General features: G+C 37.1%; 1 protein-coding gene across 1 annotated transcript; it reads right to left on the bottom strand.

Moving 5' to 3' along the window:
- Positions 1 to 1189: 1189 nt before the first annotated feature.
- LOC120528980 (extracellular calcium-sensing receptor-like) lies at positions 1190 to 10361 on the bottom strand. The gene is made up of 6 exons (XM_039753074.1): positions 10147 to 10361; positions 9193 to 9481; positions 7101 to 7928; positions 4065 to 4292; positions 3056 to 3179; positions 1190 to 2103 (listed from the first exon to the last, which is right to left on the bottom strand). The coding sequence occupies exons 1-6, from the start codon at positions 10359 to 10361 to the stop codon at positions 1190 to 1192; spliced, it is 2598 nt and encodes an 865-aa protein (XP_039609008.1).
- Between the last annotated feature and the right edge of the window lie 3141 nt (positions 10362 to 13502).

Below are 13502 nucleotides of genomic sequence, written 5' to 3'. Positions count from 1 at the left end.
ACTTCCCATTCAGTCTAACAGAGCCTGAGAGATTAAACTACTACTCTAAACCAGGTGAGTAAAGCTTGTAGAGACTGTCCCCAAGAAGATTTCATGCTGTAATTGCTGACTGTGGGGCTTCTATAAAGTAGTACATTAGGCCTCTGGTTACTTCGATGAATAAGAGATTTCAGTTTTTGAGTTGTAATGCATTTGCAAGACTTTCTGGAAACATGTTTTCACTTTGTCATTATGGTTTATTGAGTGTGGATTGATGGATAGTAATGGCAAATTTATCCATTTGAAATTAAATCTATGACACAGTAAAGTGTGCAGAAAGTGAAGGGGGCTGAATACTTTTTGAATCCACAGTATAGTGTGTATTATACATAATGCATATTTACCTTACTAATTCATATTTTCAAAATACAAATAATGGTTTTATTTCTTATTTTATGTTTACCATCTCATGAATAGTTTCTTTAGTAATTAATATACTTGTTTGTTCATTTGTCAGTTAATCCATGCTTAAATTATCAAGTCAAATTCAGGACAGATGCAGGGGTGGAGTCAACAGTCCTAAGGCAGGGGTCTGTCCTGGGTGATTTATTGTTACTTAGAATTGGCAAGTGAACTGTTTTAAACAATATTGAAATCAAAGCCCAAGCAGCGTGATGTGCTGTATTCTATTTCACTATCTTTAGTGATTAACACTGATTATGATCTTAAGGATTTGATGCCTTAATCTTACACCTTAATATATTCTTTCAGTCTTGGCTAGTAGCTCTGATATTTCCATATACATGATGGTACAGGATATGAAAGATTACAACTTGACAAAGGTTTTTGCCTGGTGCAGTAGATACTAAAAAGATCAGACACATACGTGAAGAAGGCTTTAGAGCTGTAATGCTCCATATCAGTCTTTCTTTTATCTGCTAGCATAGACATTGCAGTAGAGGAAAAACAGGTAAAGGTTATTTTATGCTGTAAAATCGTTTAGAATTTAGAAGCACAGTATTCATAGTAATAAGCCTGTATTGTGTTTTGTCATCTTTTATTTTCATCAGGGGAAATAACCTTTACTAATTTTGTCCTTTTGCAACACTTGCACAACCCTTCTCTAACCCTCTTAGATATCATGTTGCATTTATTATATATTATGCAGTACATACATAATGTGTATAATTTTTGCTCAACGATGCAATATTTAAAATGTCTTTTTGGTGTTTCTCCCCATTAAGGCTTTCTTTGTGTTTAGGTCTGGTTTAAAAAGAATAATATAACATTTTGGGGCAAAAATTGCAAAAAGCAGTCCAAAGCTTGAAGCTAAAATTGCAAAAATTTCAACAGCTACTGTGTACTTTCCCGGTGAACTAATATAAGCAGGGATAAAAGTGATCCAGACAGCACAGAAAATCAACATGCTAAATGTAATAAATTTAGCCTCGTTGAAAGTATCTGGCAGGTTTCGGACAAGAAATGCCAAAAGAAAAGAGATGCAAGCCAGCAGTCCAATGTATCCCAACAAACAGCTAAACCCAATGACTGTTCCAACATCACACTCATAAATAATTTTTATATTTTGGTATTTTAAGTTTTTTACTGGAACTGGGGGTGATGTGATCAGCCAAACCAGACAGATAAGAGACTGAACTAAAGTAAAGAAAAAGACAGTGCCTCTTTGCTGTGAAATGCCAAACCACTTCATCATATTATCTCCAGGAAGCTTGGTTTTAAATGCCATCATTACAACAATCGTTTTTACAAGGATACAAGAGATGCACAGAACAAAGCTGATGCCAAACATCACATGTCGCAGAGAACAGGTTAAAGGTGAAGGCAGTCCAATGAAACACAGAGCACATAGGAAACATAGGGTGAGAGACACCAGCAAGAGGAAGCTCAGTTCCGAGTTGTTGGCTTTCACAACTGGCGTGTTCCTGGCACGGATAAAAATTGCCAAAACACCTAAAGATAAACCAACTCCAGATAAAGCTGTTGCTGCTAAAGTGATTCCCATTGCATCTTCATAGGACAGAAATTCAACTTCTTTTGGCACACATTGATTTCTCCTTTGATTTGACCAAAAATCAGGAGGACATTTGATACATACAAGAGAATCTATAAAGCAAAAAGTGTAAATTTGTAATTAGCAAATTCAGTTGTAAGTAATTTTATTTGTGACACACACACTATATTGTATGTGACATACCATAATATTCTCAAACTTGCTTAATCTCATTCAAGGTCACGGTGTGTAGGAGTCCGGACGGGATGCCACACACTTAAACATGGGAGCCAATTTAGAAAAAGCAGTTGTGTGAGAAAAACTGGTGTTTCAGGAGAAAACCCCACACAGACAAGGAGAGAACACAGGCAACGACCAGGTGTGGGATTCAAACATATCCCACCATGCCACCCCATTTTACAAATGGTTAATTGAGAAATAGTTTGGCACAAAAAGCATCCTTTTTTAATAAAATAGCATTGATGCAGATTTAGATCTATATTTTTATAATTTAATTTTATTATTTTTTTTGTAATATGCATAATAAAGTTATTCAACTATTTTTCTTTTCAGGAAAGAACTTAACCTTTTACTGGTACTTGTATCTTCTACTTTGGGTTCTGTGTCACTGTTTTTCTTTTTATTTATTTAAACAGCTTCTGTAAAAAGGCAAATTTCCCCATGGGGACAAATGAAGTTCATTCTATCTAAAGGGTGGTCCAGATCTAATTATACAGATCCAGATTATCTGGATGATTTTGATTTATGCGAGGACGATTCCAGCTCGGCGCGAAGATGATTCTTCATCTTCGCACACTTCTCGATGGTCCAGGATTTTTTGGGTGATTATCTATGTAATATACTTAATACGTTATAGCATAATAAAAATCACATAATTAGATCTGGACCACCCTATATCTATCTATCTATCTATCTATCTATCTATCTATCTATCTATCTATCTATCTATCTATCTATCTATCTATCTATCTATCTATCTATCTATCTATCTATCTATCTATCTGTTTTTCTTTTTTTGTGTGTGAAACTTCACATGTCACTCACCATTTTCACTGCTAATCTCTCCATCTGCACAAGGTACACAATCAAAGCAGCAGAGAGGCTCTCCTTTCCGGCTGGCTTTTCTCGTCCCTGGTTGGCAGCTCTGACTGCAGACAGATGTAGGAACCTAAAAGATCACATTCAAAATAAAAGTCAATGTTTATTATTTGTGCATTACTGTGGCTTTCATTATTTGTCAGCAAAGTAATTGCAGTATTCATAATTCACTCTATCATGTAAGTGCCATGGAGGACAGACAGGCATTCTGGATGAACAAAACTGAATGACCTCCTACCAAGAGAAAAGGTGCCAGGGGATGGGCAAGCAGAAGCCAGGGACCAGGTGCAGTTCCATCCCACATGCTTTAGGTGGCTGTGGGATTGGGACTGGGATGCCTTCCTGGACACCCACAGGGGTTCATGGGAAGTGGAGTCCAGAAGGGCAACACTGTCAGGATCCCAGGGTGCCACAAGGGGGCAATCTCAGGGGAGGACTCCCTTGATTCTCAAAGAACCTGGAAGTGCTCACCACAAGTCATGCTGGGTCACTGAAATCTGTTCTGAGTCCAATATAAAAGGAGCCTGCTTCTTTACTTTGAGGAATCAGAGTGGGGAGGCAGCGGGTGAAAAGGAAAAAGGTTCATTGTTTGTATGGTTATTGGTTGTGTCATTTGTAAGAAGTGTTTGGTGGATTAAAAATCCGTTATTTTAACCCATTACTGTGTTAGGCATTGTTGGGTTTGAGGCTAGGTGGCGCCCCCTACTGGTTACAATGATTGTCAGTAAACACTATTCTTTAAACCGGTAAATAATATATAAAACTTAAATAAAATAAACAAAATCAAAGTTATTTGTTTACAATATTTAATTGTTGATTTCAATGTTTTATTCATATTTTTTAATTATAATATGCCTGGGAAGTGAGATTTATAAAAAAAAACAAAAACTGCAATGCATAGAAAAATGCTAAAAATATCAATGGTGTCAACATAAAGTCACTAGAAGTATCTTACTTTTTGAGGTTTGAAGTTCCAAAATATATTCTCTTCATTAAGTGAAAGTTCCTGGCCAGACAAAGCAGATTCATCAAAAATGCCAATGGTTTTGCTGAACACAGTCCCATCAGCTGATCGCTGCCAGTTTACAATATCAAATATGGCAAGGGCATCTCCATTTACATCAAATGCAACTCTTTCTCCTTGGTTATTTGTGAAATTGACTTTCTTTAGATAGTGTAGAAGCTTGTCATGCAGAAAAGATTGATTTGTTAAACTTGTAAACATTAAAACCAAGCATTAGTCATGTACATTACTGTTAATAGACTTCACATCTGCTTTTTACATGCACATCTGTAGAATATATCCTACTTACTGGAAATTTTTGCAAATGTACAGCTGTGCAGCAAAAGAAGTTTGTTTCTATATTCTGCATGTTTTCGGAATGAAAAGCAAATAAAAAGGCACCCTATACTATTCTAGACACAGTCAATAATAATGGCATTAAAATATCCCAATACTATATTTAAACTGGAGCAACATGCCGTGTGAGTAGTTACACTCCTTAACAATTCCAGAAATGGTTTTGGACTCTCTGGAGTGTATTCAATACTTTTACACTATATCCAATTTAGCTTTCCCCAGGTATTGCAGGTCTCGAAAATGATTACCCTAAATTATTCCGATATGACTGAGTGTGTGTATTTTCTGTCATGGATCTGTGTTTCCCTTCCAAGCTTATTTACTTCCATGGAGACTGTTTTTCCAGGATAAGCTCAGGTGCCCAGTCTATCTCTAATGGAATACTATCATACAGAAAATGAATAGAAATGTAGTTATATTAAATAATTGTTTTCTTTGAATTATACTTTTGAAGTTGGCTTGGTGGCACAGTGGTAGAACGGCTGCCTTGCAGTATGGAGACTGGGGTTTGAGTCCCAGGCCCTCCTTGCTTGGAATTTGGATGTCCTGCGTGGGTTTCCTGCTATTGCCCAGAGACATGCAGGTTAGGTGAATTGGCAGTGCTAAATTGGCCCTAGTGTGTGTTTGCTCTGTGTGAGTGTGCTCTGCTTGTGATGGACTGGCGGACTGTCCAGGTTTTATTCACACTGTGCTAGCTTGGATACACTTCTTCTCCCCCTGTGACACTGGTTTCACAAACCAAATGAATACATGAGTGAGTGATTGAGTGTGGTTGGTTGGTTTCTGCTTAACACCCAATGATGTCAGGATAGACAGTAGCTCCCTGGGATCTTGTAATGTAAAGAGCAAACTGCATAAATAATTACCTGAGTTGGGTGATGGCAACACACAGAGTCTAAAATAATTCATATTTCAAAGAAATTTAAGTTCTCATTATTTTAAATATGATATGTGGTTATTTTTTATTTGTTTTCTTAGATTGGGTGAGGTCTTTAAATAATTAAAATATCATGTTTAAAGCTATTTTTGAAAATGTATTGGCACAGAGGAACAGTGCCAGTGCTGCTGCCTTGCTGTAAGGAGACCAGGGTTTGTTCACCCTGTGTCTATGTGGGTTCCCTCTGGGTGCTCCAGTTTTCTCCCAAATTACAAAGACATGAAGGTTAGGTGGATTGGTGATGGTAAACTGGCCCTAGTGTGCATAGTGTTTGGTTGGTATGTGGGTGGGTGTGTGTGTGTTCGCCTTGCAATGGACTGGCACCTTGTCGTGAGTATGTTCCTGCCTTGTGCCCTATGTTAGCTGGAAAAAGGCTGCCCTTGGTCTGGATTAAACGGGCTAGAAAATGATATGACAAGTTGTTTTATGAAAATGTGCTGCCCAGTGTGGATACTATTGTGAATAAATTTTTTGCATTTTTATTTACTTATTTCAGGCAGATTCCTTCAGCTTCTGAGTTTTTGGTAATGTCCATAGTGTAATGGCATGCTAAACAGGCATTAAATAAAGTATCAAGCACTACAGGGAAAATGTGTCTAAAAGTTGACATCTAAGCCACTATTTTGGCACTGTAAATGCAGTACCTAACATTTACATTTATTTTTTAAATCCAGTTTCAACCTGAGTAGGGTCTTGCAAGGCAAGAACAAATCCTAGACAGGGGGATGGCAGTCCATTGTGGGGCAAACACACAGGCACACACACACACTAGGGTCAATTTAGCATTGCCAATCCACCTCACCTGCATGTCTTTGGACTTTGGGTGGAGACCATATTAGCCAGAGGGAACCCATGTAGACTCAAGGAGGACATTCAGGCTCCACACTGGGAGGACCTGGGGTGTGAACAGCAGCACTTCTAAGATTTACAGTCATACTAAATTATAATAGAGTGGTATTATGCAAATAACCCCAATCCATTCACAAGATTGCAGGAAGCCAAAGCTGATTCTGATAGCATTGAGCACAAGCCAGAGACCAACCTTGAATATAGTGCCAGTCGATCACAGAACATATTCAAATATGGGAAAGGTGCTATATAAATAAAATGTATTATTATTATTATATTCAATTATACCAGAACCATTTGGGTTAACAATTCAACAGCACGTGGTTAGAAGGAAAACTGGAATATCTAGAGTAAATCCAAAGAGATTTGAGGACAATGTACTAGCTTCCTCAAACGCAGTATCAGGATCTGCATCCAATTCCCATGGCCTGGGCCTGTAAGGCAGCTAAAGTAAACCACCCTAATGCCCCAGTTGTTTTTAGCAGTAACATCAACGGCTACAGCAGGTCACTATTCAGTAAATACAGTAAATACTTCTACATAGTTGGACTGGAAGACAGACATGTATTCAATTTATTATACGCTAGATGTACCACATCAAGCATGGCACTTCAGGTATCTATTAAGAAAGATTAGATAATCAGTTGTTGGTCTTAACTTTATTCTAGCCATACATTTTGGGAGAATCCTTAACATATTTAGTACATGAATTATACAGTATATACAGTATAGAAAACCACAAATATAATGTTAAAAGGAGAATAACTTGGATCAGATATATCAATGGCATTTACCAAAATCATATAGGGGAAAAATAGTCAATAATAATAATAATAACTTCTTACTTGCCAGGGTTGAACAGTTTTAATGTTTGCACATGTTTGATTCTCAAATGGTCCTTTTCCAGTCTCACAGGACATTAGGTTATGAAGGGCATGTGCTACTGCATACACGGCTTTATAAACGTTATAGGAAGCCCTTAAATCGGAGACGTCACTGTAGGCAGTCTTAGTCTTACTGATATTCTCAGACCCACTGCAAATTGGTCTGCCTTCCATAGTAGACACATTTGATAGGACATCATTCTCCAAAAATTTGCAGCCAAACATTGCTTCCCAAAACAGCCTTTTTAAATTATTTTCTGGGTCAAAATGTGGGTGAATTTGAAAAAGAAATTTTTCAAGCCCTGGAATCGCTCCTCTTCTTGCAGCGACACCTATGGTTCCACCAAATGAAGCAAACTTTTCATTGCTGGCAAATACAGGAAAGGGACTCCATGAATCACTTGCAATCCATTGCTTTCCAGTGATGTTATGATGGGAAACTTCGTCCACAAATATAGCAGCATCCATTTTTTGTAAAAATACCACTATGACAGTTGCAGTTGACTGTCTAATAATATGGATCAAATAAGACATCTTTTCTTTGTCATTGACATTGAGAGCTTTTGAAAAAGCAATGCATCCAAATTTCTTGACTTCTTCTTCTAAGGTTCTCAAAGTAAAGAGCCCATACTCATCATCACTTGATATTATTCCAACCCAAGTCCACTTATAATGTTTAATAATTTCAGCCATTACTTTAACAAGGAAAGCATCACTTGGAACAGTTCTGAAAAATGTTGGAAACTCCACCTTATTGCTTAGACAAGCACATGTGGAACAGTAACTAACCTGTAGAAAACAGTACACAAACACTTTTTCTTTTTTCTTTATGCTTCTATCAACAAATCAGTGAAGAAAACCCTTGCTTCTGTTAAAGTATATTAAAATAATAATACATAGTTAATTAAATTTTGAAACAAAATTCTAGTACAAACCTGTGCTACTCAATAGCTGTACTACCCGTCTAAGACAGGTTTAAATCTAAGTAACCAACACAGACCTCAGCTTATTCAATGTAAACATTGGCAGTGAACCCCCTATTAGAATGTATTTTTTTAATGCATGTAATATTAAAATGCATTGCATTTTTTATTCTAAAAGATCATCATGAACATTAGCACTGTTTTTATGAATCACATACCAACTAGATTATTACAGACATAGCAACCAGATGAACCATTATGATGTAATGTATACACCTTCAAATTTGTATGCAAAGAAGCATGCATTACTAGAAAATACAGGCATTTTTCAAATTAAAGTGTTTTTTATTGCTTAAATTACTGTCCATTACATGTTTTAAAAAATATATATTTTTAAATGTCTGTAGTGCTTTACATGCATGCTGAATAAACTACATTATAGAAAGTGACAAAGCTTTCATAAACATGAAAAATGAACTGAAATGGAATTAACTACTTGCTTTTATAATGAATGCACCACTCTAAAATCAAGTAAAATATCGATTTGCCCATCCATCCATTGTTGACTGTGCTTAATCCACATTAGTGTTATTGAGGCATAATCAAGCTCTGAGTGGGACATTAGTTCACGTGGTACCATTATACAAGAACATACAGCAACAGGAAAATGTATAATTCAATCATTATTTTATCTAAAGTTAATTTTCCTCCGGTTGTTGGGGTATTAATATGAAAGTAGTAGTCTTTGACCGTTCAGTATTTGAAGTTAATGTTACGCAATAGTTCATATATGTTGAATATTTAATTTAATATTTACATATAGGAAAATATATATTGGATGTTAATAGCACTGTTGGCTGGCTTCAGGAATTTTAAGGAAAATTTTAAATGAAAGTGGTATCAAAATACATTTACTGGTGATTAAAATGTAATATGATCAGCTGATTCAAGAAACAAACAGTATTTTGCAGTCATTTAGAAGGGTGTACTGCTCCGAGCTTGTGTAACTGTTTGGGATATATTTAGACATTCAAAATTAAGTATGCAAAAATGCAGAACATTAACTTGTTAATTGACATTTCACTTTACTGTTTGGTTTTTTAAAAGGTAAGGTCCAGAGAGTACATTACCAGAGGCATTCCAAAGAGACCAAGGGTTCTTGAGATGGCGATTGAATGTGTTGAGACAGGGTCTCCAACAACAGCAACAACATGAGGCAGTCCTTCACAGTCATAATCCGAGATCTCATCCATTCCTCCTATTAGTGTTGCTGCGGCCCTCATAGCGACCTGCAGATTGATGCAGTTGTCATACACCCGGTAACCAAGGGTCACATTAGGAAGAAGGCCTTGGTCTTTATTTATTTCTTCAATTGCATACAACATTATCTGTGATCTTTGAAATACCGCAGTATCAAACCTGCATGAAAAAAAAAAACAAACATACAAAAAACATAAAAACCGACAAGTTGAAAATGGAGTGTGTAGGTCATAAAACATAATTTCTATTTTTGCTGGTTTTAGTGGATATGCTAATTTTGGTACTACATTTTTTTGGCAACAAATATAATCTTTTTTTTTTCTACAGAACTAAATCCATCATTAGAATGGTTATCTTAGAATGGTGAAAAAGGACAAGTTATGAAAGCAGGCATGAAGGTAAATGTTTTTCATAGTATATGTAGTAAATTATATGTTAAATGCTTGAGATACAACATATCGTCCATGTTAAAATAATTAAACACAATAAATACATGAAAGAATAGAAAAAATGCAATGAATGTAAAAATACCAAAAATGTGAGTGTGTTATCACCTGCAAAAGAGAGAAGTTAGAATATATAAAGAGATACAAGTTGCATTCTTAAATGAATAGAAAAGTAAATAAAACAGTCAAAGCAGTGTTCAAATATGCAATTTCTTCTGGTCCTTTGAAATCTGGTTGAGCATTCTCTATAATTTGTTTATTTTTTGTATCAAATCATGATAATTATATTATACATACAAGTTTATGTTTGCATGTTTCTCTTTTTATATCCTGCTGCTGGTCTGTGTTCACACTGACTAACAAAGGCACTTCACTTACCTCTCACACTTCCATTGTTCAGGCTCAGATCTATAAGAGAGATCTGGTGCGACTGTCCTGAAATGTACAGTAAATATGCCTCCCAGCATGACATCTCCTTTTTTATACAATCCATTGAATCGAAACTGTCTTAAAATTTTGCACTCAGCATTTTTAGAAGCTATAGGTGCCCAGGTGAATGCCAATAGTACTGACACGTGAAATACATGCTTCATTGTAACAGAAAAACAAAGCCCAGCAAGTGCTGGGATTTGGAAAGCTTTTTATACTTTTACTATTCCCTTCCCTAGAGATGCACTCTGTGTGGAAAACAATGTTGAATGCCTTGGTATCATGAAGTCCCCTAGATAATCTGTGCAGTCTATAATACTGGCACATCATGTGAATGTTATTATGCCCTATTTTGTATTGTTAAATATAACTATCAATGTGTTTTTTTTTGCTGTTTACAGCAATGCTGGCTAGAATGGTGACTTTACATGTTGCTGTGTTACATGTGTATTCCTGTACCAGTGGTAGGGCCTCATTCCATCCATGGATGGATCCAATTTTGTGCCTAATGCTGCCTGAATTGAATAAGCAGGTTAGAAAATGATCAGGTGGATGGATAAGTCAAGTACAGTATTATGGGAGGTAAAAAGCACAAGCATTTATATTAATAAGAAAAACTTTAAACCAAATACTAACAAAAAAATTTTCAGAGCAGAATAGCATATGGCATATTCACAGATAACTTACGATTTTTTTGGACATCTGCACATTTTATAATATGTTGTCTGTGTCAGTTGCTAGAATTTGTCAGTAATTTTTCTTTTTCTTTTACAAATTCACATTTTCACCTTAAATGCACAATCCTTTTCAAAGTTGATCAGATGTTGCTGTTGGATAAAGGAGCAAAATGTTTCTGAAAGGAGAACTTTTTTTTTTCCCTAATGTTCAAAAATGTTGACCTTAACAAAGATGATTTATTCCTTTCCTTGCTAAATTAGCCCGTTATGTTAAAACAGCTTGTTATACTCTAGCGAAACTCTAGAAACTCTTGACTTCTCTATCGCCTTCAACACCATCCAACCTCTGCTCCTTAGGGACAATCTGACAGAGATTGGAGTAGATTCATACCTGATTCATACCCCCTTTTCTAAATTACACAAGCATGCCATGCTATAGCCTCCTGACTCTAATGGCAAAAGCATATGAGCTCTGAAAGCACTTTTCAGAGATAAGAAATTCAATTTACAAAAAAGGTATATTTGTTTTGGAGACAGGATGACCACATCATACCTAAATTAACTTTCTAAGATCAATAAAAGAGAGGATCGGAGAGAGACAGGAGGAGGAAATTAATCCCAGGATGTTCTAAATTATTGCTGACACTTCCAGCAACACAAGAAATGGGCTGTTTGGAAAGATTAAGCATTTAGCCCTACCTGGTTGTATGGTTTTCACACATTATTTTACTTTTGTTCATGGCATCTATTTGAATAATACTTAAAGGTTACACTTTATTAATGCCTGCTTCCTGACTGTATATTTACTCTGCTTTTCCAATAGGGGCTGGGAACCAAGTTTTTTTATCAGTTAGGTCAGTCGGGGTGAGGGAGAGAGCACACTTCCAATAGGAAGGCTACAATGATAGCCATACCTGGGTGAAGTCTCAAGGAACTATAATGACAAACGTTAGTAGACTGTAGTTGTGGGTTCAAGTGAATTGCAGATGTGAACTGTATATTTCCCAAAGGTTGTTAAGCATAAGTAGACTGAGAATTAAACATTATTCAGGGAGTCCACTTTAAAAAGATTTTTTTCATTGTGCATAAAGGGGATTTATGTTTTATGCAGAAGTGACCCTAGAAACCTTTCCACAATTAAACAGTAGCTACCTTTAGGTTTTTCACAAAATTTCATTTAAAATATTGGTTGAAAAAGCACATAAACACAATGCCTACTGCAAGTCTAATTAGTCTTTCTGCTATTTCACACTCAAAGGACAAGGTGTGAACTAATATCCAGACACTCACAGCTTACTACAGGGAAGCCAGAATGATGGATGGGCAATGGAAGACTTCTCTGGTGGATGGTATGTTTTACCAGCCACTGCATGGCAGTATACCTCTAGCATCACTCCAGTTTGGGCACCTGCTCTCCTGCATGTGGAATGTCATTGGAGCACGCAGCAGTGTTGGAAATCCTGGATTTTTGGGTGAGACTTAATTTTGGGCACCATCTAGAGGTTGTAACACAGGGGACAGCAATAAAATGTGTTGTAAGGAGGAAAGAAATTAGATAGACAGACAGATAGATAGATAGATAGATAGATAGATAGATAGATAGATAGATAGATAGATAGATAGATAGATAGATAGATAGATAGATAGATAGATAGATAGATAGATAGATACTTTATTAATCTCCAAGGGGAAATCTTCTCAGTCTGTCAGTGGAGTGACAGCAGTCTGTCGCTGAAGCTGCTCCTCTGCCTGAAGATGACACTGTTCAGTGGATGCAGTGGATTCTCCATGATTGACAGGAGCCTATTCAGCACCCGTTGCTCTGCCACAGATGTTAAACTGTCCAGTTTCATTCCTACAATAGAGCCTGCCTTCCTCACCAGTTTGTCCAGGCATGAGGCGTCCTTCTTCTTTATGCTGCCTCCCCAGCACACCACCGCGTAGAAGAGGGCACTCACCACAACCATCTGGTAGAACATTTGCAGCATCTTATTGCAGATGTTGAAGGACGCCAGCCTTCTAAGGAAGTATAGTCGGCTCTTACACAGAGCATCAGTATTGGCAGTCCAGTCCAATTTTTTATCCAGCTCCACTCCCAGGTATTTATAGGTCTATACCCTCTGCACACAGTCTCCTCTGATGCTCATGGGGTCCATGAGGGGCCTGGGCCTCCTAAAATCCACCACCAGTTCCTTGGTCTTGCTGGTGTTCAGATGTAAGTGGTTTTAATCGCACCATTTAACAAAGTCCTTGATTAGGTTCCTATACTCCTCCTCTTTCCCACTCCTGATGCAGCCCACGACAGCAGTGTCATCATCGATATTTTGCACGTGGCAGGACTCCGAGTTGTATTGGAAGTCTGATATATATAGGCTGAACAGGACCGGAGAAAGTACAGTCCCCTGCGGCGCTCCTGTGTTGCTGACCACAATGTCAGACCTGCAGTTCCCAAGACGCACATACTGAGGTCTGTTTGTAAAATAGTCCACGATCCATGCCACCAGGTATGAATCTACTCCCATCTCAGTCAGCTTGTCCCTAAGGAGCAGAGGTTGGATGGTATTGAAGGTGCTAGTCCAAAAACATATTTCTTACTGCACCACTGCCTCTGTCCAAGTGGGAGAGGGA

The sequence above is a fragment of the Polypterus senegalus genome, chromosome 1 (assembly GCF_016835505.1).
Source record: "Polypterus senegalus isolate Bchr_013 chromosome 1, ASM1683550v1, whole genome shotgun sequence".
Lineage (NCBI taxonomy): Eukaryota > Metazoa > Chordata > Cladistia > Polypteriformes > Polypteridae > Polypterus > Polypterus senegalus.
The sequence above is the reverse complement of the archived record's forward strand: the minus strand, read 5'-3'. Positions and strand labels throughout refer to the sequence as shown.

Bases quoted from the DNA above. Each gene is read 5' to 3' on its own strand.
- LOC120528980 (XM_039753074.1), bottom strand. From the start codon at position 10,361: ATGAAGCATGTATTTCACGTGTCAGTACTATTGGCATTCACCTGGGCA. The intron at 3,180-4,064 runs GTAAGATACTTC...GTGATCTTTTAG, and splicing joins GGAACTTCAAACCTCAAAAA to GTTCCTACATCTGTCTGCAG. The intron at 2,104-3,055 runs GTGAGTGACATG...TTTGCTTTATAG, and splicing joins AGAGATTAGCAGTGAAAATG to ATTCTCTTGTATGTATCAAA.